At 45.3% G+C, this 26,669-nt stretch overlaps 1 protein-coding gene across 4 annotated transcripts in view; it reads left to right on the top strand.

The window, feature by feature from the left end:
• Positions 1 to 1,481: 1,481 nt before the first annotated feature.
• Positions 1,482 to 26,669, top strand: part of ARID5B (AT-rich interaction domain 5B) — a 114,709-nt gene continuing 89,521 nt past the window's right edge. For 2 of the 4 annotated variants that reach the window (XM_033065972.2, XM_033065975.2), the window contains exons 1-2: positions 1,698 to 2,018; positions 14,369 to 14,594. In XM_033065972.2, coding sequence (XP_032921863.1) covers positions 1,728 to 2,018; positions 14,369 to 14,594 — 517 coding nt within the window. In that variant the 5' untranslated portion in view covers positions 1,698 to 1,727. Of the gene's footprint in view, positions 1,591 to 1,697; positions 2,019 to 2,698; positions 2,718 to 14,368; positions 14,595 to 26,669 lie in introns of those variants that run through there. The other 2 variants (XM_033065974.2, XM_033065976.2) reach the window with 2 other exon arrangements.

The following is a 26,669-nucleotide window of genomic DNA, read 5'->3' on the forward strand; positions in this document are numbered from 1 at the left end:
CGGCGCGCGCTGTGTCGTGATGCACGCGGCGCTGACGTCACCGCTGGCGTCATTATTAACGATCGCCTTTATTTATTTATTTATTTGCTCGTTTGTTTATTTGCTCATTTGATTATTTATTTGCTTCCGTTTCCGAGCCTTTGCCCGCAATTGCGCCCCTCCTCCTGGGATCAGGGCCTGCCTGCGGAGGGGGCTTGGGAGGCGAACGAGCCAAAAATCGGGAAGAAAGTGCCAGTACTGAGTAAAGCGCAGGGGGACTTGATCCTCGTAGCGCTCCCTCCCGCTCTGCCCCGCGGAGCCGGGATTGGCTGCGCTGGCACGCAGCGATAGAGCCCCCGGGGAAAAGGGCGAGAAGGACGGAGCTCCCCGGGAATGACCCACCCGTCCCCGTCCCGGGGTGGGCGGGATGGGGGCCCGGGGATGCGGGGGGCCGCAGCAGCGTCCGTCTGCGGGGATGCAACTCCCGGAACCCCAATGGGAACTTTTCCGTGCCCGGCGCTGCGGGGCGGCCCTTGCGCCGGTGTGGGACCAAGTGCGAAGCCGGCGGTGCCCGCCCCTCTCGCCGGCCGGGTGTACCCGAGGCTGAGGCTCCCGAGCTGCCCGCCTCAGGACAGCGGAGGCTGAGCGGGATGCGCAGCGCCGGCGGCTCTCCCCGACGTGGGGCGCCGCAGCAGGGGGCGGGCGGGGCGCAGGTAAGGGGCCACCCCTGTCCGAGGGCGCGCAGACACCTGTCCGCGCCCCGCGCCCCTCCGCGCCCGCGGAGCCACGGCACGCGCCGCTGCGCGCCCACGTCCGCGGAGCCAGCGCGCCCATTGCCGCCGCCGCGCCCCCCCTCCCCCTGCGCTGTCTGTTCCGGCCGAGCCGCGTCCCTCCGCGCAGCGCCATGAATATTGATGTGTTTATATAATCGATAACCCACTTTCCATCCCTTCCCCGGGAACGGCGATAAATAAATTAGGGACGCCACGTCCGCCCTCCGCGGCCGCCGGGGGGGCGGCAGGGAGGCGCAGCCCCCGCTGTGCGCTCCGCGGCTGCCGGGGGTGGGAGCGGGATCGAGCGGTGGGAGCGGGCGGTCCCGCCGGGCGCGCGCGGACGAGCAGCGCCCCTCGCGCCGCAGGAAATGGTCTTTATATTAGACATATACGGGCAGGTCCTGTCAGATCCGCAGCGCACCCGCCCGCCCTTTCGGCCCCTCAAAAATCGCCGAGTGCGGACAGGGGGCCCGCCGCCACCCCGCCGCCTCCGCGCCGCCCCCCCGAGGCCCGCCGCCGCCCCGCGGCATTTTTGCCGGGCCGGGGCGGGCGTCGGGGGCCCGGCCGGCGTCGGGTGGCGCCGGCGGCGGGACGCGGCGGGGCGGCGGCGGGGCGGCGGAGCGGGGGGCGGGCGGCGGGGGGGGGCGTCGCCACGCGCGGCGGGGCGGGAGGCGGCGGCGGCGGCGGGGCGGCGCGGGGGCGGCGGCGGCGAGGGGCGGCGGGCGGCGGGGCCGGCTTCGCCCTGCCAGGACCTGCCGGGCTCCATTCACGCCAACAAGTTTGGGAGAATGTTGAGTTCAATCGCGCCGGAGCCGCGATGGAGCGCAGCGCACTGCAGGTACCGCGCCGCCCCGCGCCCCCGCCCCGCCCCGCGCCCCCCGCCGCCGCGGAGCCCCCTCCCTCCCTCCCGCACTCCCCTCCCGCCGCCCTCTTCCTCCTCCTGCTCCTGCGCGGCGCGGCGCGGAGCCGGCGCTGATGCCGCTGCCGTGTTGTTGTTCCCCGCAGTGGGTCGGCGCCCCGTGCGGCTCGCACGGCCCCTACGTCTTCTACAGGGCGTTCCGCTTCCAGCGCCGCGGCGGCGGCCGGGCGCGGGTCCTCTCTCTCGGTGACTTCTTCTTCGTGCGGTGCCGCGCGGAGGAGCCCGCCTGCATCGCGGAGCTGCAGCTGCTCTGGGAGGAGCGCACCAGCCGGCAACTTCTCTCCAGCGCCAAACTTTATTTTCTCCCCGAGGACACCCCCCAGGGCCGGACCAGTGACCATGGCGAGGTGGTAAACGCGGCGCCGGCTCCCCCTTTCCCCCGCGCCCGTCCCCACCTGCATGCCCGGGCTCGGCTCCCCCCTCTCCAGGCTGTGTCCCCCTCCCCGCCGTGCGTGGCGGGGCAGCGCGGAGGGGCCGCGCCGTCGGGGCGCGCTGGTGCGCGCGGACGGGAACTTGTGCGGGCGGGGGGAGGCAGGGAGGGAGGGGAGGGGGTCGGGGTGCGGGGCGGCCCCGGCCCGGCGGGCAGCGCAGTGTGTGCAGGGCTCGCCCTGTCCTTCTGCTTCCTTAACAAGAATTAAAAACACAACCACCCCGAAAAAAAACCTCCCAAAACAAAACACGCGGAAAAGCGGGGAAAAAATAACACGTTGGGGGCATTTTGATATTGTTCGGGGCTTTTTTAAGTATTCGATATGTTTAAGAGGGCGGAAATTACGAAATGGAGGCAGAGGGAGATCAAACGCGCTCTTGCTGGCAGGGACGTGTTGAATAAAGTGATAAATGACAGGTACGGGAATAATACATTCAAATAACTTGCAGATATGCCTGGGCGTATTTCGGAGCTGCCGCGCTCCCGGCGCAAACGCGCTGCGCGCCGGCACCTCCGCCGGCGGGCGCGCAGCGCGGGATGGGGCCGCGCAGCCCCTGCCCTCCGCTGGGTGCCTTTCGAATTCACCGCTCAGCCTGTAGTCCGGGCTGGGGGACGGGTGAGGTACCCAGCCAGGGGGGCTGCGGGGATGGTCCCCGAGAGGGACCGGAGAGCCGGCGGGCGGGGGACGAGGTGTTCTGGGGGAACTTGTGTCGGAGATGCCGGGGGTGGGTTCGAGGAGGGGCTGTTTTCGGCAGGCACGCGTGGCTCTAGGTGCCGGCGTAGCCGTGTACTCGCACACACGCGTACGCAGCCCAAACGCATTTCAGAGCCATCTTCGCTCGCTGCCACCTCTTAATTTTAATTTTCTGTGCGTGCCGCTGAGATAAGGGAGCCTTTTTCGTAAGAATCGGGGAGATGGCAGTGAGCAATGGATGCTCTGAAATTGCCCGTGGTGACTATTTAAAACTGTGCCTCTGTGTGTCTTGTGTGTGTGTGTAAAATGAAAGATATTTGGAAGGGAGGGGGGTGGGGAAAGGGACACAAATCATTTTAATACGCCTTAATGATCAGCTCATGTTACTGTGGTAGGAACATCAGAGAAAATTAATCCTACCATTACGAGCAGAACACTGCTCCGGTATGAGGATTCTCAACTGCATATACCTTCCTAATACTACGCACAATTTTATTTATTTTTACATGCAAACACCGCTAGTAATTAGCTGTGTGATTATACTTGTACGTTTCATTGCGGCTTTAACTGATGTCATTCTGCATTATTCAACCATATGAAAACAATTTTCAATTAAGATAATAGCACGCCTTGAAATTATGCAAATGCTGGCCGTATTGTGTAGAATAATTATGACAAATGTAAAGCAGGTAAAAAGTTTCCTAATGCAGTTGTGTTTTACACCCTGGTGATGTCATTTCCCCTCTGGCCTAAGTTAGTCATTCATTAGCAGAGTAGCAGCAGCAGCAACAGCAACAGCTCTGAGTGATACTTCTCTGGCAGGGAGCCTACAGAAACCGGCACTGAGAGCCAGGGCCTAGAGAGGGCAACATAACACTCCCATTAAGAAATGTACTTTGTTTTCACTTACTCCATTATCTTGTTTATAGACATAGGAATGATTTTTTATGATGGATTTTTAATAGTTTGAAGCAATCTGAGCAGTGCTTGGGGATGTGCAGGCAGCAGAGAGACAAAAGGCTGGGCGCTGGCTGGATGGGGGTAGCCGCTCTCATTGGGGCACAGGGGCAGCTGTTTCCCCTTGGCACCCCAAGGTCCCAGTCCCTTCGGTAAATGACATTCACATTGGTCCCCAAAGGGGCAGCAGGGCCATCTCTGGGATTGTGGGGCTTCCTAACTCCGGACTGGGCTCCTACTGCAGGAGGAGATGTGGCTCTCGAGTCAGATGTGGCTTATAGCCATCAGAGAGGACCTTATTTGTGGTGTGGGACTGCTGATGGGATAAAATGTCTTGTCTTGCATTCAGGGAGTCGGGATGGAATGAGCCAGTGCTTAAGCATGTATTGCAAATCTGTAGTGTCCGAGGCAAAGGGTGGCAGGGGCACTCACTGTCACTGAAATTGTTGATGAGGGGAGCAAGTGGCTGAATTGCAAGCTGTGATCAAGCCCACCAGAGATTTAGGCACAGTCTCCAGCAGCTACCTGCGCTAGTGGCGTGATTAATAGAAGCAGCTGGCTGCCTGTTTTCTGTAATAGCAGAACTGACACTATGACAATATTCAGCTAGTGGCTGTAAGGAGGGAGGAGAAGCAAGAAGGGATGTAATGCTTCTGTTACTGAGAAATTTCTGGTGGCGTATTTATCTGATTGCCAAATGTTTGAGATAATCAGCAATAAGTGTAAATATAAGTCTTTTTATAGCTAGCTGAATTCATCATCCAGATTTAAGTATAACCCTGACTGCTGCTAAAACCAGATGTTTCCATGCACTGCCCAGATCCAGGGAAGGTTCAAACCTGGGTGTGCTTCCGCTTCAGTACCCTTCTCTCCACGTGAGGCTCAGCATCCCCATCACCACAGCAAAGAAACTCCATTGCTATGCCAGGAGCTGGTCAGAGAATGCTTCTCAGGGACTGTCTCAGCGGATGGTGCACGTGGAACAGGGCTGCTGATATGCAGCAGGTGTGGGTGCTTCTGACCCTGATGGTCACTGCATCCCAAGGAGACATGCATGGAGAGTCTGGGACCAGCTCTGGCATCGTGCTCAGACCAGGGGTCTTGCTGCACAGGAACAGTAGAGACATTTTTGTAAGAGCAGCAGGGCCTGTGAGGCTACTGTTAGGTGAACTAGAAGAGTTTTGTGATACTTCACTGAAAACTTTGTTGTTGCTCGCCATGAAGCCCAGACTGCAGCAGGTGCAGCAGTGGCCAGAGAGCAAGAACAGCCTTCTCTCTCTTCCCTCCAGCAGGGAGGAAGTGATTCTCCTTCATCCCTACAGAGCCATTGCCAAAACAGTCTTTTGCTGGAGGAAGTCACCACCTTGCCTTGATTTTCTCATTCACTCTGGTCTGGTGCAGTCCCCTGTGTCACCTTCCACACGGGAGGAAGACCTCCTTGATGGCAGGTGCCTCACACAGGGGTCAGAACAGGATGCTTAGAGGCCTGTGAAGATGCAGAGGGAGTGCCTTTAAGGGCACCCCATTGTGCTTGAAACAGTTTCATGGGGTGCATGTGGAAAGCAGGCCCCCAGTTTTGCTGGCACCCAAGTGTGAGAAGCTGTGTGCTGTCAGAAAGCGCTTGCCCATTCCCCTTGTGCAGTGCCCTGCTCCTGTGGCATTCAGGGGGCATGAGGTGGGCTCGTCCTCCAGCTCACAGGGTCTTGGCCAAACCTTCCTCTAGCTCATTTACTGCTCTCTGCTCCAAGGAGTGTTGTGGGGTTGTGGAATGACTGACCTTTGCAAAAGCAATGGTAGAGCAAAATGCTTGTTAGTGCCTTGTGCTTTCATCTTTTTAAAGGTGTTGGCATTAATTAGACTAGGCATTAGACTAGGCTTAAAAATATATTTCAAAGTTGATTCTCATTAAATCCAGGGATGATATTTGATGTGATTCCTAAAAAAACCCCTAAATAAGCAACTAACTCATTTTTCATGGTATGACATTCCCTGCATTGCCCTGCATCGTGGTGAACGCTGCTTCCATTGAGGCTGGACTGTCAGTGGGGAGCTGCCTTTGGTTCATTCATCAGCTGCTAAGTTTACTACGAACTCATGTTGATTTCATCTCTTCTCCCAAACTGGGGATCTGATGCAATGCTTTTCGCCTTGCAAATAATCTTTACTCATGCAAGTAATTTACATGAGTAAGCGTTGCTCATACAGAGGAGAGGAGAGAGCTAGTTTCCTGTAATTATTTCCCTAGAAGTATTTTGCATTTTCAGACTAATTGGGGGAAAGGAAAAAAAAGAAGTCACTCCATAAATGTGTGCCATTTATAATTGCAGAAGAGATTCTTCCAGAAAGGGAGTCAGTGATTTTGTTCTCTCTTCATTACCAGATAGATGCTGACAGCATCCCTCGAAAGCTTGGTTAATTCTGTAGGGGCTCACCACTTGTGGGGGTCCTACCCCAGTGCATAAAGGCAGCATAGGCTGGCCCAGGCATGGTGTCTTATATCAACAGAGCTTTATTGCCACCCCCCCTAGAAAAATGTGCCACTCCCTTTGCACAGTAATAGACTTGGGTTTTTTTTACAGATGCTGGAATTTGTACGCTTATTCTTATTTGAAATGAGAATAGCCTTGTTTTAGTCTCCACAGTGTGTGCTTTATGCTTGTATCTGTCAACACTGGTAATGGCAACACATTTCAGACATGCAGATCATGATTATTAAAGGGTGCTTTAAAAATCATGCTAATAGCATCAATCTCCAATGTACACTTGCTCAAATTAATTCAGCTTTGGAAATCAGGCACGCTGTAATAGCAGTGTTAGAGAAATGGCATTTGTCATAAAATATCGTGGGTTTGGTAATTGCATATCTAGTCTGTATATTTTTATCTCTTTCGCCGCTAGTAGCATATGCTGGCAAAGGAAGGAGAGGGCAATGATATTACTCAGAGAAGCCGCATGTTGCTAGCCATTAGCCTGCAATCTGGAATATCTGGTCATTTAAGGCAGATTCCTTAAAAAAAAAAAAAAAGAACAACTTTTTATTTTATTCCCTTTCTTCTTTCCCTCCCCTTCCCTGTGCATTCAGACTGTAAAATACACCCACTGCTTTCCAGAGTTGCTGTTCCCAGTCTGATCAGTGGCACTAAACATTAAACTCTTGTCTTTGGAGAATAATAGGTCTCACATGGTACACCCTCAAGCATGTTGAGATACTGTGCAGGCTGGAAAATAAAAATGTTCTAATTGTGTCTTTTAAATAAGCATAGGAGTGAATTAATTAGACTATATTTTGTCTTTAGTTGCTTAGTTACACAATAGTATTCCTGAGCGCAAGTAAGATAAATTCGCTCTTTTTGTGCTGCTTGTCCCTTAATCATAATTACTGTATTGCTCAGGAGAGTAACACATACATAGATTTTGCATTTTTAATAATATTCAAACAATATGTGAATGATATAGAAAGTATGTTCTGATTCAAGCTCTCGTATGCTTTTATTTGGGAAGAAGTTCTACTGCTATGGGAGCAGTATTTGCATTAGTTGCTCAGAGATGTAGTTCTGGGAAATACATAATTGAAATATTCTTGCAATGCTTGTTCTGGCCCTTTCATTCGCATTCAAAATAACAATGCCTTAAGTCTCTGAACAGTCATCCACTCTTGATTTAAGAGCTTTTTTTCTTTGTGTGCGTTTGTGTGTTTGTGCGTGTGCAGTGTGGATTCACACCCAGTGTTAACCCTGCACAGCTAGACACTCGCGTGATTCCTAGTGTTGTATCAACTTGAGCTTTTTATTTGTAGCTAAAATGCAGTCAGAAGGTCAGATGAACATCGGCATTTTATGGCATTAATCCAGTGACCTTAATGCTTGGCAGGCGTCCATGTTTCTATGCGAAGGTGCCAGGGTTATAGATAATAAAAGAGTTTGTTTTCATTTTCTAGATATTTTAATCTTTCTTTGCAAAGCATAGCCTTGGATTTGGGAGGCTTGGGGCTACTCCCAGGGGCCAAAACTTTAATGTCTCACTGGGTTGTTGAACGTTAGCTGTTAATGATGGGCAGATTGATACAGATACTGAACAATGGAAGGTTCTGGCAAGAAACCCCCTAGACATGCTCAGTGGATGTATGTGAAAATTGGCTCCATTGTTCTGCTGTATGAAAAGCAAGTAAATTATTTACAGATATTTGCTAATTAAAGCACATATTGTTTTACCAGCACAATAGAACACAATATAACAAAAGACAAAAAGAATAAGCTTGCATAATTTAAACCTGCTAATGCCATGTACTCCTTGTTAAGAAAAAATATAATTATGTAATCTATGAGGAAAGCTTCTCGTACTGTAACTGTAGTGGGCAAAATTAGGAATGAATTGCTTGTCAACTTGCCTAAACTAAAACAGCTCTTTGAGATTTGTGAGTTATCTGACGGGAAAACATTTTGACTGAAGCCTATTTTCTATTTGGTCAGAACTTCTATCTGCAATGACAGATATAAATTCAATTTGAACCTCTGGCTGCGAGTGGGAGGAGGGAGAAAAAAACACCCTGGTCACAAAGCAGGAGGCTCACAGTAGAAATGTCATGTCTCTCTGTGCACCCCATCTCCACCCCACTTCTGGCCCCGATGTTCCCCATCCTACAGAGACGTGGTGGTGTTGTGCCCCAGGTCTTTGCGTGTCTTGCTTTGGAATTACTGAGTCATGTGGAGAATGCTGCTTGCTAATCCAAGGGAGAGCAAAATCTGTAGGACTTAACATGCTTCAGACATGTCCTTTAACTTGGGTTCTCTCTTGGTTTTGGACCCTGGCGGACGGGATGAACGCATCGGTGTGAGTTTTGTACAGCTCTGTGCAGCTGTGCTTAGGCTGGGGAAATACCTGTCACCTGAATTTAACAAGATCATTATAGCCCTTTGCGTTAATTAGGAAAGGATTAACAGATGAAAGGTTCTGTCTTGGCCTCTTTAAAATTCTCTGGTGTGCCAGGTAAATTCCTGATCTGTGTGCTTCCCTTCTCAAGGCTCTGCCCACAGGTTCATGGGTGGAAAGCAGTGGTCTCTATAGGTCCCTGTATGTAGGCATCTCCAAGGGAGCAGGTTCAGACCCCAGTGGTCAGTAGCGCTCCACAAATCCTTTGGGACACCTCTGTCTGCCCTGGGCTAGGGGATGCGTAAGGAGATGGCACCAAGCAAGGCACTCCGAGCAGGGCCAGGGGAAGGAAAGCAGCCCCTGCACAAACTGGCTAAAAGTTTGTGTGTATCCCCAGCCCAACACTGGCAGCAGGGAGACAGGACCTTTTTAGTCTAGAAGTCTCTGAGAACAAATCAGTCCTGTACAAGCACTCTCTGCCTCTTCAGGGCTGGATATGGTCCCTGAAAGAAGTGCTGCATTATGGAGATACTTCTGGAGATCTGGGTTCGGATTCCTGAGTGGGTTAGGGCTGGATTGAGATGACCTGTTTTCAGCTGCTGTCCCAGAGCCCTGATAGTATCTGTATGGCAGAGAAGAGCTCTGGACTAAAGACTGTGATCAGTACCTTTTGTTTTGATTGTGCTGTCAAATAAAGCTGATGGTCATTCCCTCAAACATCCAGGTAAATGCCTTCCTATGGGAGAGGTGCTTATTGGCAGCAAGCCCCCTCCTTCTCTTCTGCATGCCTGCAGCATGACCTCCTCAAAGGGGTCTAGAGCAGAGAACAGGGTTCCTAAACCCAGAACTGCCTTTTACATACACGTGTTAGGAAGTCCTTTTCCCTTAAATTGCAAAAACCCTGAAATACACGTGAGTGTAAAACCAGCCCAGAATAAGTGACGTCTTTATGCCCAATGAAATAACAGCTCTGTTGTCCGTGGTGAATGCAGTCCGTAAGAGTCACACTGTATTTTTTGCTCCCGTGGATGAATGTGGTTTCATCAGCAATGTACTGGGTTGTAAAATATGCATCCCTGGCTATCTACTGTGCTAAAGATTTCTCGGAAAAGGCTTGAAGATGCTTTCTAATGCAAATCATACTGATCAGATAAATGACATGCAGTGTCTCTGTAATTATCAGCAAGAGTTTTTACAGTATATCTCCTGTTTCTCTCTAGGCCACATATTTGATGTTAGGAGACAGCCAAGCAGGTGTTTGACTTGCTCATGCACTCCAGAATTCCTTAAATGACCTCTGGAAGTACTGGAGTGAAAACAGTCTTAGCACGTAAATTTTTGAGATATCTCAGTTGCTGTAATTCTTTCAAGGTTGCCTCAATGTCTCTAAAATACAAGTCTTTCCTAGTTATTGGCAAAGAAAAAGGAGTTGTGATGTACCATATGTGGGTGTGCAATCAGGATCTACAACCTCCCTGTACTGCGCTGTGACTCCCTGCTTTGTAAGAGTTAATATTTCTTCTAAAAAATAATTATCTACTTTAAACTATTATAGCTACCTGACCTGTTTCCCTGAATATAAGTATTTCAACCATCTGCTGAGTCAGGAAATATAGCATTCTGTGCTTTCATAAGGCTGTGATGGTTGCTTAGACAACAGTGACATAATATTTAAGCATAATGGCTCTCGAGAAGATGCTGTCCTCTTCTCCCTGGATGACTTTCTAGAAATGCAAATCCAGTATGCTGTTAAAAAAGCAAGAGACAGATGAGAGGGTTTTGTGTCACCATCTTTCTTAACCATCTCCCCATTTTCTACTTGATAGGTGAAAGAATTGTATTTTGCTTAGAAGTCTTGTAAGATGTGCTAAAATTACAGGCTGACTAGATAACCATTTTTGTAGAAGCAGCTTAAAAAGTCCTTTTTTTATAGTCAGTGCTTTTTCAAGATTTAGACAGCATTGTGGTTGATACCATTGGACCACTGACCAGTTGGTCAGGTCCACTTGATAAATCTCATTCCTGAGTTGAAATTTCTGCTAGTTGTTTTCTCATCTTGCTATAGCAGGAAAAAATGGTAATTAAAAACTTAACAGTGCAATGGAGACCTCATAAACATATCACTTCAGAGCTAATACATGATGAGTTGATTTTGTATAGATAGAGATATATGCACTGTTTGCAACGTGGGTGGTTTTTCATGTTTACACAGAGATATAATTATGAATGACATGAAGGTTATACAGCAGATTTCTTTAATCTTCTAAAGGTTTGTTAGTCATGTGTCACTGTGTACTTGGTTTTTATTATTTCAACATCTGTATTCCTTTGTCATCCTGTTGAAGGGGTTTCTCTGGAAGGGCTGTGGCAGTAGGTAGTGGTTGATACCAAATGGATGCAGGGGCTTCTGTGGGAGGCAGAGCTCTGCAGGTCCCAGAGCAACTTTTGTTGTGCCACAGGACTTAATCAAAAAGGAGAAGGACCTTTTTGTTACCTGCTGCTCAAAAAATTCCCCCCAAACACCACGGTAGTTTGGGGCTGAGCGCTTGGTAAAATTGCTTAAGAATGTGTGAAAGCTTGACAGGGCACATTGAAATTCCAGAGCTGATAGCTGGGTGACCTCTTTTTGGGTGGTGTGGCAGGAGATGACTTCTTGTGTCAGCAAACTGCCCAGATATGGGGAAGGCAGCGCTGCTGAAGCTGCCCATGGCTCAGGCTCCTCAGAAAGCAGAGACTGGAACCGCCTGCCATGCCTTGCTGGGTGTCAGTGTTTGTATGATGAGGAGGCTGGGTAGGAATGCTCCTGGAGATGTAGTCCCACCCTGGTGAGATCCGCATTGGCAGAGGAGGACTGCAGTCTGATCTTCAGCATTTGAGGAGTGTTTGAGGAGTTGGGAAGAATGTGGACAGTTCTGTGTGAATTGGGTCAAAAGTGAGTGATGAGGGAAGGCAGCAGGTCTGTCCAGTCCTGCTGTGTGACGGGCAGGGTGACCCAAGGCAAGCTCTGGAAAAGTTTAGGTAATTTTTCCATTTCCCACCTAAAAATGAACCAGACCGTGTTTCCCTGGTGCCGCTGCGGTGATCACTGGCAGTACAAGGGAAGGACAGGAATTTGGGGGGCAGCTTGTTGTCCTTGGGGACAAAGCTGGTGTGGAGGTGACCGGGTGGCCCTGACCATCAACTGCAGAGCAAGGTTTAGCCCAGAGCCCTCGTCACAGCACAGGGACAGCGTGGACTCCTGTATTTTGTATTTGTGCTGGGCTGCTCCCTGGTGCCATCCTGGGCACCCCTTTGCACTCTGTGGCTCTGTTTGGAGTCTTGGTGGCATTTTGCAGGGGGCTAAGGAGGGGCATCGAGTGGTCTTTTTGCTGTGTCTTTCTTTCCCTGGTCCCTCACATCAGTGTGGGGATGCTGAACACCCCATGTTCCCGTGGCTGGATGTGCTGCTGCCACAGGAAACTCATATTGCTTCACTCTTGGTACAGTAGGGCTTTTTTATTTGTTTGGTTTTTTATGTGTGGAATTTTTGTGGGTTTTTTTTTTTGTTTTTTTGGTTGGTTGGTTGGTTGGGGTTTTTTTGTTTTTGGTTTTTTTTTTGTTGTTGTTGTTGTTGTTTTTTAATACGGTGTTTTTTCCTCCTGTGTACACATCATGCGCATGTGTGCGAAGGTTGTATTCTCAAAAACAAGTTTATTCGTTGATGATGTAATAGTGATTGTACTTTTCTTTTGGTTAATAAATTGTCTGCTCAGCTTACTTTGTATGCCAGCCAAAATTAGTCATACCAGTTCTTGGAAAGGATATGAAGAAACTAGTAATTGAAATCATAATAATTTGATCATGAGAGCTATTTGGAAAATAATATTTTAACCAGAAGCATGTCTGATCTCCAAGTCAGGTTTTTGGTTGGGCTTTTTATGGTGGGGTTTTTTGGGTTCTTTTTTTTTTTGTTTTGGTGGTCATGGTGGTTTTGTTTCGGGGGAGAGGGGTTTGCTTTTTAATTGCTGCAAAGTGGGTTTCTCTGGTATGGAATATTAGAAATTGTGTAGTAGCTGGTGATGGTGTTTAACATCCTAAGAGAGGACTTCATCCAGAAATTGCTGAGACTGTCTGCAGGCAGGCTGATATTTGTATATGTGTATTATTATTTTTCCATCCTGACATTTAATAATCACCATGTAATAGATATAAAATGCATAGCAACTACACCTTTTTCATTTGAAGTGGATGGTGTAGTGAAATTGGGTGAAATCATCCATTGAAATTGTACTTTGTAGTACCCAGTACTTGTTTACAAAGTATTGATGTTTGTCATAAACAGAGATTTAAAGCATCACTGGTATTGTTTGTTGTTTGGTGGAGGCTCTTACTCTGTGCAGCGATAAAGGAAAAGATTTTATTACAAGCTTGCTTAGCATATAAACATGCTGTTCACTTCTGACCAAATATTTGTTATTGCACTAAATGTAATGAAGGTGCCTGCTTATTAAACAGTTTTGTATTATATAAGGAAGAGTGGAATATCAGGTCTGGTTTTTTACTTGAATTTCTTCAGGTTTTGTATTAGATGCAACTTGTCACAATAAAGCTTTTTTTATTTTTTTCCATTGAGCAGTATTTTATTTCCTGAGGAATGTGTTCAGTGGACAAAAAAAAGCCACACAGAATCAATCGTGGTTTTTCCTTTGTTTAATAACTCAAAGAATTTCTCTCCCCTTTGCAAATACTTAGGTTTATTTGAGAGAAATATTGGATTCTGGTTAATTTATTTCAAGAACCTCTAACCTTATTTAGTGTTAGAAATGCACCGTGTGCAGGATGCAGTGTACAACCAGCTCTCGTTACAACATAAATTATTTCTGCTGTTTTAACCAAAAAATCTGGAGTGCATCTTGCTGGATATGTATGTTTGTTTGTTTATTTTTGAGGCTTTCTTGAGCCCTTGCTCACTGGAGTCAGCTGTAAAATATTCTGCTTATTCATCATGACTGAGAGGAGTTGATTGTTTCCTGGAAGGTTAAAATCCACCAATTAGGACTGTTTAATTTGAATGTATATTCTGGAGGCTAAACTAAGTTTAAGTGCTGTTCTTAGAATGTATGTTTTAGAGGGGGAAAAAAATTATGGTTCTGATCTTGAAAAAGGTTTTAAGAAACATGAGAATGTGCGAGTTTCTTTTGGTGGGAAGCACATTTATATAGTATTTCTTTTGGGATTACATCACAGTTTTATTTAATTTTAAGGACAAAAGTTAAATTCAATATTTGTGTATAAGCCAAGGGAAAATGTACCATAAACATAGGAATTTTCTGGTGAGTCAGAGTTCCAAGAATCTGAGATTTACTTAGTCCATTTATTTCAGGACTAACTATAACCATTAGTCATCCAGCCATGAATTTTTACATTTGCAGCTAATTGCACTTAAAAAGCAAACTTTCCCTCAAGGCTTTGGGTTATACAGAATGTGATTTGGCAACCTACATTTCAAATGCCTTTTAGGATCATTGCCCTGGTCCTAGAAATTGTCTTTAGATCGTGTATATTTGCTTCAAGTAAACAACTAATATTTCCACTTAGGTGGCAAGAGGAATATATTAAGCACTAGCTATTCTGTGATACAGAAGAATTACTCAGCCTGCAGCAAGATAGGCTTTTTCAGGAGTCAGTGCAGGATGATATTGCTGGTTTCTCAGTCATCAGGGAGCCCAGAGTGACATGTTGTATTCTCATCTGATCATTTCTTGCAGGATGAAGTTATTGCTGTTTCAGAAAAAGTTACTGTGAAGCTTGAGGACTTGGCAAAATGGGCACAGTCCGATTTCTCCAAGTGGAAGTGTGGTTTCCGGGCTGAGCCGGTCCAGCCCATGGATGTGGGGAAGAATGGGCAGAAAGAGGCCTTGACAAGATACAGACAATCCACGCTGAACAGTGGCTTGAACTTCAGAGATATTCTGAAGGAAAAGGCAGAGCTTGGTGAGTATCCCTTACTTCCTCTTGTGGGAAGGGGCCTGTGGGAGAGTGTGTTTGGAAGAGAGATGAGCCTGATCCTGCCGTGCCATTGCAGGTTCCCAAGCTGTGTCTGAGCCTGGGGTAGAGGTGTGGCGATGAGATAGCTGTGTGGGATGAGTGGTGGTGGTGAGCTCATCTGGAGCTCCTTGCAGACCGGCAGTACCTGTGATAGAGCACTGTGATACCTGTGTGTATGGCCCCGAGCACTACGCCCAAACTCTGAGGATGCATGCGAGTAACTGTCAGGCTCAAATCATACAGGCTCTCCCTGGGACTCTTCAGGCTGGGGGATCAGGTCAGAGCTGCACACTGTAAGGAGAGGAGGCTGACGTCTTCCTGAGGCCTCCAGTGATGGGCAGGGGTGAGCAGAGGTCTGGCACTTCTCATATCCCATCTTCCAGAAGCTCATGGATGCTCTTAGTGACCCTGGTTCTGTGCGGTTGGCTCTGTGTCTCGTTCTGTAGGTGTGTGTCCCTTCCACAGTGTTTCCTTGTCAGCTTTATGTTGCTATAGGGCTCTGTGAGCACCCCACTGTTACCTCCCAACACAGACCTTGTGCTTTCTTCCCCCGTTTGTTTTCAGAAAGGGAGTTGGTAGCTCTGCTGCTTTGGATGGTTGCAGACAGGCTTGGAGCTGCTTTGTTGCACAGGCACTCACATCTCTAATACCTGTGGTGGGTGCCCAGGTCCAAGGGAGATGGGTCTCCTGTTGGTAAACGTGCATGTTTCTGGTATTAGGACCTTGGATGTGTAACAGCTGTCAGAGATTATGCACTTTGAAGTGCATATCAGGGACGTTTCTCTTTTCTGCCAAGTTTTTAATAAATATTCCATGTTTGAAGAGCATCAAGTTTAGGCCATAATGTGTGAAAAGGTAAGAAATTAAAAGCTGAACCTGATGCATTTGAGGACATGCTTTTGTATCTATGTGAACAGGAGTGCAGGGCCAAGTTCAGTTTTATAGTGTTGTGACTGAGTTGGCATTGAAGCCAAGTTACATGAGCTGGAGATCTATCTTGGAAGATTTATCTTCTGCATCTGATTTTTCTGATCTTATCAAATGGTGAAGTTATTTTGTCAGTCTCACATTTTACCATTAGCTGTGTAGGTTGGAAGATTAGAGTACAATTGGAAGTTGATCTTGCTTTTCATTGCATGTCCAGGGAAAAAATAAGCCATGCAATTCTTTCTTTCTTTGCTTTTCTCTGTGGTTTCTTCTAGTTCATAATTGCAGGCAGTAATTTTCTCTACTACTGCCCTGGTATCTTCTTTACGCACTACATTTATTTGCATTTGTTTGTTGTGTCAGAAGAATCTCAATGTTTTTCAGACAGAACTTTTGTGTGCTAATGTTTTCCTGTTTTTGTTTTCAACAAACAAAAAACCCCTTGTGGTAAGTTATGAAATTGCTATTATCTACCCTAGGAGTCAGAGAAAATTATCTTTAAGCCCAAAGCTTATAGTTGCATGTTAAGCCTTTTAAAGTAGGGGTTATACTGAAAACGCTCGTGGAATGCGAACTATATGGTATAATTTTGATAACCCCACATTCTGTTGTTGCTCGTTTTAAGTTGGTGGCTCTGGTGTTATTGTTGGGTTGGGGTTTTTTTTCAGGAGAAAAGGGAATTTTGGCAAATGTTTGGTTATGACTGCCTTTATCTTCATAATGAGTGGCTGACAGGAGTGAAACCAAAGGTTCACAAAGACCTATAGCTGACTAGATACTTTGATACAGACAATAGATCCAGCCTATTAAGGGAATCAAAGGAATTTCCTAAATCTAGTATTAAGACAATTTTTTTACCATTTGAAAGAGCCAATAATTTAATCCTATTTTGTTTCCTGGATCTGACACAAAAACTCAGAAGAGTGATGATCTTTGAAGCTTGTGGAGCAGCCCTAGTTGGTGTCCTGTAGGCAGTCCGTGAACTCTGGTGTTTGTCTCATCTATGGCATTTAGCACCCATGAGACGAAGATTTATTTCTCTCATTCTGAGTGGTTGGTCAGGATTGACATTGCTCTGAGAGTTGTCATGTCTCTAGCTAGAGGCGAAGGCAGGGCCATGATGCGCGGTGTCCGAGGCTTTGAGCTGCTGGTGTCGTCTGTTCTCTGCTGTCAAATGGCAGCTTTACTGCCTGTTCGGATGTGTGCCCACAGACCTTTCCAATACCACTCCAAAAGCAGTGCTCAGCTGCAGTGAGCAGAAGATTTATTAGCAATAACTTCTACAGCAGGTCTGCAGCACAATGGGATGGGATGGTCTTTTCTCTTAAAATAGGGTTGTGTACTGTAAAAGGAGCACAGTGCACTGTCACACAAAGGTCCCTCACGTGATGTTTAACCCTGGGTGTAGATAAGGAGGTTGCTGAACCAGGTGTTGAAAAGGCCTAAATAAACAACATGATCTCCTGGACCCCTTTTTTCCTATGAAACGGCATGTTTGGGTTGCAGAAAAATCCCATAAAAGTGAGTAGATTCTGCAGCTTTCCCTACTAGATATTTTTGAATCAAGCTCTAGAAGGTAATAGGAAATTACATCCCTACCAAAGAGCTCCTAAAAGCTTTGCAGAAGAAACAAAATCAGTTTTCACACACTGTCCAGGATTGGTGAGGAGCGAAGTAACCCGGATGAAATGAAAACATGGCTGATACAGACCCAGAGAAGTGTCACTGTGCAAACATACTTAATTAAACATGTTGCTGCTGGGAGCAGGGCAGCTTCAAACAACAGCCAGGCAAAGTGAGGCCTTATGTGAGCAGTGTACACTCTGTGCCATGTGTTCAGTGGCACTTGCTTGGCCAAAACTAAGGTAGCACCTGGTTAATCCACAACCTGTAGAAACCATGAATCTATAATTGAAAGTCGATCCTAATTCCAAAAAGGTACTTCTGTCTCCTTTTTTGTTCCATCTTTCTTCTCTTTTGTTCTCTTCTCCCTCTTTTCTGTTTTTTTTTCCTCTTTCTTTTCTCTCTTTTCTCTTTGCCTTTCTTTTCTGCAGAAACTGTTGGTTTTGGGTTTTTTTCTGTAAAATGCTGTTGTTTTTATCACTAATGAATTATGCAGAACTTTTCCTTTGGACTGTATTAAATGAAAGATCTCTCAATACCATTTTTTGTGTGAGCTTCATTTCAGCCTGAAAAAATTATTTTTAAGAATTATTTCTTTCTGCCTGTTGAGATATTTATGTTATACATTCTGTCCCTTTCTACAAATACGTCAATACTGAATGCTAGCAGTTTATGTCTTAAGACTATTTATAGCTCTCTGAATATTTCTTTCAAATGTTGAGGAAAAATAACGAGTAACAACAATGCAGCATATAAAAATAGAGTTGCTCAGGAATGTATTATTCATAATGAACATGAGAACCTGTTTTTCCAGAAGAATTGGTCTGATAAAATCATTCACTACTGAGGTTGCTAGTTATTTATTTTTGTCTTTAGAATTATTTAGGGAATTTTTCTTTGTAATAAATGGACTTATATACCCATATTTGGTAAACCAGTGGTTAGTCACCAAATGAGGAATTATTTCATTTTGCGAAATGTTTAACAACTAAGCAGTGTAAAAAGTATCAGTTAAATATGGCAAAATTGCATATTTGTATTCCTTGGGCTATAGCTTGAAAAAAATTCAAATTATTTTATATAACATTGCTTCTTACAGACTTCCTTTAAGTGAAGTATGAAAGCTGCAGTGTAAGCTTTATTGGCCTATAAATATGTCATTATAGTTGGACTACATTTATATGCTTTGGATTGTTGTTTAAGCCAAGAAAATATGTCTTTGCAGGTTGACTTTTTATTGAAACCCTTTGAGGCATACAACAGAATGTATTTTAGGCCAAGGTTATTAAAACAGCATTTTCATTTTTGCAGCAGACTCATTGTCAATTATGCTGCCACAAACTGTCTGTGGATAGGCAGTTATGAATGGTTTCATCTCTAAATGTGTCTTTAGAAAAAGAAATAAAAGATAGAGGAGTCAGAACTGAAATTGAGAGAAGAGGCTGAGGGAAAAACGAATTTAGTGCTCACCAGCTCTGTTGGTTTGGATTAGGCTAGGCTGTGGAGCTGCCTGGGTTTAGCCATGGAACAAATGCCTCTGCTGGGCCAGGGAGGTGGGAGCTGCTGCCAGCCAGGCAATCTGCATCCCTCTCTCTGGCTCTGCCGAGACAGGTCTGGGTTTGGTCCCAAAGCTGGCATTGCCACTCTTTTTATCCATTGTCTGTGAGTATCATGCCAAAATGGACTGCTGAGGTTCCTGCACTGGCAGTGTTATGTTAGTAATGGGATGAGCAAATTCCAGTGAACCTGAAGGGGTTTTGCTGCATGCACTTCTTGTTTGTTCGGGTCCAGTGAGGGGAAACCCAAAGAAAATTTAGCCATCAGTCCTGTCCTGTCTTTCATTTCCCACAGTCATGCATCTGAGGGTATAAAATCTGGATCTTTGTTCCCTGTGAAACCCAGGGAAATGGGCTACTGCTCATAGCTGAGGTTTATATTCTAGCAGTCAGGCTTTTTTAGTCTGTAGGTGGTTTTCTAGAAGTTGTTTCCTACTTCTCTTGAAGAAGCTCCTTTGAAGTCTCTAGAAGAGCTTGCTGGGCAGAGCTGAGTGCTGCAGGACTGGGTCACCCTCTTGTTTCCTTGTCTTTTCCATTCTCATAATTTGCATATCTTCACTTGGAAGACTGCAGTTCCTTGCTGGATGTTGTGTTGCTACACAAGTTGGCCAATCTACAGCAGCTTGCAGGGAGTTTGGAAGGATAGGCAGAGCAGGTACGAGCTATCCTTTCGGAAGGTGCCGGCTGCACGGTTACCAGCCACGGTGGGCACTGAGCTGTTGCATGGCCCTTCCAGTTTTGCTTGCCAGTGGCCTTCCAGCAGGCATGACTTCAACAGATGAAGATTATCAAGTTATATGTAGTCAAACTGTGACATTATCAGCACTGATAATCTGCAGCTGTAGCATGCTCAGACACTTGCAGTGATTTCTGATCTGATGCTGACTCTCCTTTTTTCATTGTTTGTCGTGTGCTGCTTAGTTCAGGCTCACCTGGCATAACTTGATGCAATAATTTTCTGACCAACTAATTGTTAGCTGTTTAGAGTACAGCCACTTTGCATACTTTGTGCCTAAGTCATGCCTCTCTTCCCCTCCTGTTCTTCTGTCTTTGCCTCTTCTTGTGCCTTTCTGTCCCCGTTACCCTAGCCGAATGCCATTCTGATCTTGATAAGCTCCTCTAAGTGTCCCATTATCCCATTTTCCTCTCTCTGCCCTTGTGCACCATATGTTGTTTTTTGTCTTGTGGGTCAGAGTGACCTCTCTAACTCACTTTAACCAGCCGAATTGATACAGTTCTTTCACCATAGATGAGGCTATTACATGACTCGTCTGTTGTGCTTCGTGGAGCCTGAATTGAGAAGGATGGCACCCTTGGGGAAAAAGAAGCTTTGGCCTAGCTTCTTCTGTGTTTGTGCAGCTCATAGCACATGCCAGCCCTATTGCAGCGGGACAAGAACACCAGCAGGCTGTGGAGCAGGAAGCTCTGTTGGGATGACTGTTCAGAGAGGCTGTGGAGCAGGAAGGCTTCATTTGGTTCAACACTTTCCTTTGGTTTAATTACTGCTTACCTTTGGTGTTAACATGTTTGGGATCAGAGATAACCTGAGGTGCTGAGCAGACAGAGATAAATATTTGTTTTATTACGGTCAACGGTTGGTTTAACAAATACTTGTTGGCTTGAGTTGTTGGCTGCCTTTTAAGTGCTACGAGGTGATGCAGTTGTTAAGTCCAGGGTACTTCTAATGATTCAGTCCTGGAGATGACCCTATGTTCAGTAGCATTTTGGAGCTCTCCCTCCTCAGTTGCCCCTCTCTCTTGAGCCACTACTGCTCTCCTCTGCATCTCCATCCACCTCCCTGGAAGGAGTTTGGCGAGGTCCTTCTGAGATCCTCCGTCCTTCCTGAGGCCACCCATTTGTCTGAGCAGTGCTGGAATGTTCTAAGTGCTGTTAATTTTTTCCGTTCCCTGTGGAGAGCCTACTGCATTATAATGGGTGACTAAAACATTTTAATAAGCAGTACTGGCTATGGAAGCCTTTCACTCACCATTGGATTGTCTTGAGCCTCATCTAATTGTGATTAGGATGTGTGTATTTTGTTCTTTGAAATGTGGGAGGTATGCCAAGAAATATAAACAAAATCCCAGGTAACTTCCCTCTTGGTAGCCCCTAACTCACAGTGGCTGTTCACCATCCACCCTCTTCCTGCAGCAGGAACAAGTTAACATGATTATCAGAATTATGATGATAGCAGTTGTCACTGTGTCAGCATTTTCAATTATGTATTGGCATGACAGGCCACTTTGCCCTTCATGTAAAGCACAGCCATTTGCAATTGCGCTTCTGGTCTATTAAGAAACTATTAAGAAACATCAGAGAAGGAATCACTGCTGCAAACCAAGAGGAGGAAGAGTTAAATTTGACTGCCTGTGAAGCTAGAGAACTGCCACATTTTCTCTTAAAGTCGAAGTTGCAGCAGTTTGCGCTATCAATAAGAGTTTTGTTGCAGCCTCTGGCTGGAACAGGATAGCCTACATAATTGCAAAATAAGTAGATAAAAAAATAACAACCATTCACAGACAGTGTCAAAGCAGCCAGTGTGGAACAGGGTCCCTTTAAAAATGTTTGATGGCTTTTTTTATTTTTGTCTGTTTTTAGCACCGGGATTGACCTTGCCAGGCTGTGTAATAACCCACATGTGTCTGCTCTCCAGGATTTTTTCCCTTCTAGTCACTGTTGGATCTTGCATTTAATTCTTACTGACCATGGGTTTTTGTTCCAGTAACTGAAAACGTGTGTGTCCTGTTGCTGTGCTCTGAATCTGACTTTATCTCAGTGTATGCTTTTTTTTGTTTGTTTTTTTCCTTTTCCCTTTTTATTTTAATCATTGGTTTAGAGGATGCTGTTTTCCTCCCCAGCCTTCCCTCTATCTTCCATTCCTGCCCCTATTGTTTCTGGGTCCCAGGAGGGCCCAGTTTGGGATGTCTGCTGTTTTGTGCTGCTGTGCTTCCCTTGCCCTGCACCATGGTGGAAGGTGATCAGTGGTCTCCTCTCTGTGCCATGGTTGCTGGTTAGATGTGGTGATCCCTCATAGATCACTGATGCCTTTTCCCTACATTATATCCTTTCCACGCAGACAGGAAAAAATTCACTGAGCGCTGAGGTCTGTAAGCCCAACACCTATGTAATGTTGTGGTATAGTTGGGTGGGCCCCAAGGACATCCTCCTTTTCCTGCCTGGCTGCTTTCCTGTGCTGTAATTCTGTGCTGCTGGAGCCTAGGACTCGAGTTCTGCCGTCATCTTTGACTCCTGAGGGCTCCGTTAATCAAGTCAGAGCTGTCTTTGTACCAGCCCATGAATCATGCTGACTTGTGACCTGTGCTGAGATGCTCAGGCACCTTGTTGATACCATGGCCAGATTTGGGTGTCATTTCCCATGCAGGGAGAAGGAGAAAAGCCAGACCAAATTTATTCACAACTTCTCTTCCGTGTCTTCTTGAGTTGCTCTTTATTACCCCTATGCCCAGAAAGGCAACTAGCCCTTTGTTTATAGGCACAGTATGATGTGTCTGGCTTCTCATTATCTGTTTTCTTGAGTATCCCAGTCCGGTTCTGGCTGTGTTGTTGCAGAAAGGCCAGTACTTTTTCTCTGAGATACAATCTTATAGATTATCTGTCTTGTGTCATGGGAGGTTATCAGAGAGAGCATCCTTTGTGCATCTGAGCTTAAAGGTGGAGACTTGCTTTTTATTCCTTTTTTCTTCTTTTTGGAAAATAGTTGGGTAGGACAGAGGCATGCAGGAGCAAAAGCTGTCAGTGAACGGCCGTGTCAGCATTTATGGAGATCTCAGCATCAGCAGGTGATGGCCCCTCAGCTTGCCAAGGTGGACCTTAACTTGGACAAGCAAGGAAAAGTGGGAGGTGGAAACACTCGAAAGAAAAGGAAGTTGTTGGACTAGATTGTGGGAAGGGGCTTGGCTACAGCAGCTGAGTGGGCAGTAGCAAATGAGCCTTCCCATCCCAGGGATCTGCTCCAGCAGTGTGTATCACCTTTGTGAGCACCAAGAGGGGCTCTGTGGGTACACAGAAAAAGACTGGTTCTGGTACCTGTGGGTACTCAGAAAAAGACTGGTTCTGGTACCTTTGCCTTTGTTAACTGAGCTTTAAGACTCTCTATCAATTCAGACTGCTTAGTCCCTTTTGATTGATTTGGGTCATATTTGTCTTTGCTGGCTTGGTGATCTTTGTGTGAATAGAGCATTGATAGATGAGGGTGTTTGGGACAGGAACTGTTACACCTGTTTGTGTGTATAAATTGGAGTGTGGTTTGTGGGAGTGGGTGATAAAGAAAGCATATATTTAAAAACTAACAGCATGAATTGTAACTTGCTGGGTAGGTTTTGTATTAGACAACCTTGTGGCATAACCTTTATTTATTTCATTTAATAAAATCTCTACCATGTAAAGTAAGTTCCTCCTTAATTTTACTGCTAATAATAATTTACTTATAAAAATGAATCCTCAGCGCTGTAAACCTTTAGCTTGGGTGTGTCTTGCTCTGTAACATTGTGAAGGGCAAATAGTTAATGGCCGTAAAGAAGCTTTTGTTAGTGATAGGTAATGTGTATGATTTTAGCAGGAGTATATTTTAGCAGCTTGTGAAAAATCGGGGTGAATTTTTACATCTGTGCATTGCTGCATAATTGATATATGTAGAAGCTGAAATTCAAAATAAGCTTCTAGGAGAGTTCACATTTGATTTTCCTAAATATTTAAATATATGTATCATACCGTAATTTTAAGATGTGGTTAATGACTTTATGAGCGTGTTGGCAGCCAGAGCATTACATGTGGTTTGAGAAATGTGTCTGGATATGCTTGGTAAGCAGTATTGTTCTGACAGTGTACTAAAGGCCATCTTCAATTTGACTGTGCTCTACTTTGTTATGCTGTGAAAGAAAAAGATAATTCAGCAGAGCTGAATTGTGCTGCTGGCTGGAGACGCCACACTTCAGAATACAAATATTACTAGGGATAAATGAATCATTAAAAGAACAGTAGCATAAAATGTCTGATGCATGAACTCCAGGAGTCTGTGCTGGAATAAATTTAGCAGTCATGGACAGTACCATAATATGTGAAATAATAGTATCAGTTCTACATTGAGATGCCAAAAACATTTATGGACCCAGAATAATTGTGAATTACAAGGCTATAAATACATAGAGGGGATTTGGTGATATCATAATAAACCATGAGAAATTCACTAGGCTAGTTTCTAATGCTACCAGAACCTTGAGATATATTTACAACCTTGTTCACACTCCTGCAGTTTTAGGGGGCAATTCTCCTCTCACAACACGTTCGTCATTCCCATTAGTGCCGAAGGGAGTTATACATGCGTGTCATGAGTGGAATAGATCCCCACACAATTCAAGGATCCTATAACAAATATCTAGTTTAAGGAAAAGGTGGAAAACATTCACTCTTGTCCTCCTCCAAGTTCCCCCACATCCTCTTCTGCTTCTGTGATCCAAGCTAGTGAAAAGAATGTGGGTAAAGGATGATAGAGTTGCTGTTTTGTTCCTAAACATTTTATCCACAGCTGCTTCATTTTTTTTGCATTTTATTCCTGAGAAACAAAACAACCAAAGTCCAGATGTTCTGGTCCCAGGTTTCTTTAAAGCACAGGCTAGTGCATTTTAAATGCCTATTGTAAATACCCAGGGAAGGCTGGGATCGTCTGCCTGTCCCCCAAAAGGAAGTTTCATTATTGTGATACCAGATCCATACCCTAAGAACAGTTAATTAGGAACTTGGGGCTGAACCCAAGTGATGCTCAAGAGCATGTTCAGCTTTCACTATGTCCCAGGTCACCTGTTTGTAATTAAGCCTGGTGTCCCCTGCCTTGCTGAGATAGGGTGGTGACAGTCTCTGCAGGTACTTAGTATGGTTCACACATCCCAGTATTAGGTGGATTACAGCCTGGTGCTGCAGGACTCCTTCTCCTCACAGCATGTCCCCCCAGACAGCTGTGCCATGCTACCAGCCTCATCCTTCTCATAAGTCATTGGCAAAATACACACGTTCAGTGTGGTGCAGCGCAAGTCTGCTCAGTAATTCCACATTCATTAGTGTTGCAGGAAGTCTCTTGACTGAACAAGCTGCAGTCTTTCTGCTCATCCCTCTCCTGGCTGTACATCCCTGTCCAGGCCTGTCAGGGGAGCATTTGTGGTATTCACAGTGGGAAGGGTCTGTGGCTTCATTTATGTCCTTCCATGTGGTTCCTGTTTCACTTTTTGGGTCTTGGTAGACTCACCTTCTATCAGTAGATGAATCACATCCATGAGATATATCCTGGCCCTTCCATTCTTGTCTGCTGGATGAAACAAAGAGAACATAATTGCAGGATCAAAAAAAAAAGTAACAGCAGTGAAGTGGTCATCAGCAAGAGGGGTGTCCTTGGCAGCCTTGTAGGTGATTTGTAGGCTTTGGTGTATCAGCGATAGGTCCTCACCCAGTTAGTCACTGAAGCTCGCTTTACTTTGCTCACTGCCAGTCTGTTTCAATGTCTTTCTTGCATTCAACCATGTCTTTGCTATGGCAAGGTCATGCGATTATTGATTACTTGTTTTTTTTAATTACTAGTGACTTTAACTTGATATTCTTTGTAATATCTGTGTAAGCTCTTGTAGCAAACCCAGTTGATACAGTATAAAGCAATCTTAATGCATGTTTTTCTCTTTAATTTTTGTAAAACCACAGTCTCCACTTTTCTTTCACACTGAGTATTTCCAAATTGAAAGCTTTGTGGGATGAAAAATGAAATGAGAAGTTACTATAAAAATCTATTTCAAGAATCGCAAATGCTTCAGCTTCATCTTTATTTTTAGTTTTCTCACTGCCTGAATGACCCTTACTTGTGACGGTGTTTGTCACTATACACTTCCAGTCTTGTTGCACAGAGAAAATAGATTAAAAAGGCCTTTTACACTTGTGTTTTTAATCCTCTGTTCAGATACATAAAAATGTGGCCCTGTAAGTTCTGTGGCACAGTAAAAAAAAATATAAACCAACCCAAATAATTTTGGCAGTTCAAACGCAGAAACTAAAAATAATTTAATCTGCAGTGTGAACATAGTTTCGTATTTATACTAGCATCTGGCCTCAGGAATTGAATACTCCATTCTTTAAATAGCTTCACTCTGGCTCTTGAATGCTTTGTGACTAGAACATTACCCTACAGTCATACACCTTGTTTACATATTTCTGTTAAAAGGCAAAAGAACTTACAGTACTTCAAAACATTGGTACAAACTCCCTCCTCCCCTCTTGCCTTGGAAAAGAGAAGTCAAAAAGAAGAAAGTGCCAGTGGTCTGAAAGTGCATTTTAAATTTAGTTCTCTCAGTTTGCTACTGGGTACGTATTTTACTGTCATCTGTATGAAAAACTGGAAGAAAAATTTTCCAAAGAAAATGTGTGCCTTTCCAGATGCCCAACAGTAGTCAAACACAATTTTATGTACACTTTGTGTGTTTGTTTCTAACCTGGCAAGTGTCTTTGTCTTTAAAAACACTTCACCTAGAGACAGTGGGTGGTTTTTTTTGTTACCTATGTGGCAGAAATAAGGATCCAGGTCCCCGCAAAGGAAAAATAGATCAGAATAATGATCTATTCAGAAAAAAAATCATAATAATGTAATAAAAAGGTAACTACTACAGACTAGAGGCTAATGATTAGCTTCTTACAGTCTTTAGGGACAAAGTATCTTTTTATAGTTTTATGATACTTGCCCAGCCTGACTTTAGGAGGAATTGCATTTTCAGAATTACATATTTGTAACTTCAGCTAAGCTTGACAAATTTGGTAGATCCCTATTTAGTATCTGTTGGTGAATGTAAGTCCAGCCTAATATTCTTACTGCTATTTTTTCATTCGCATACCTTGAGGTGAACCTAGCAGCAGAAGAGAAAAT

The sequence above is a fragment of the Catharus ustulatus genome, chromosome 8 (assembly GCF_009819885.2).
Source record: "Catharus ustulatus isolate bCatUst1 chromosome 8, bCatUst1.pri.v2, whole genome shotgun sequence".
In the NCBI taxonomy this organism is placed as follows: domain Eukaryota; kingdom Metazoa; phylum Chordata; class Aves; order Passeriformes; family Turdidae; genus Catharus; species Catharus ustulatus.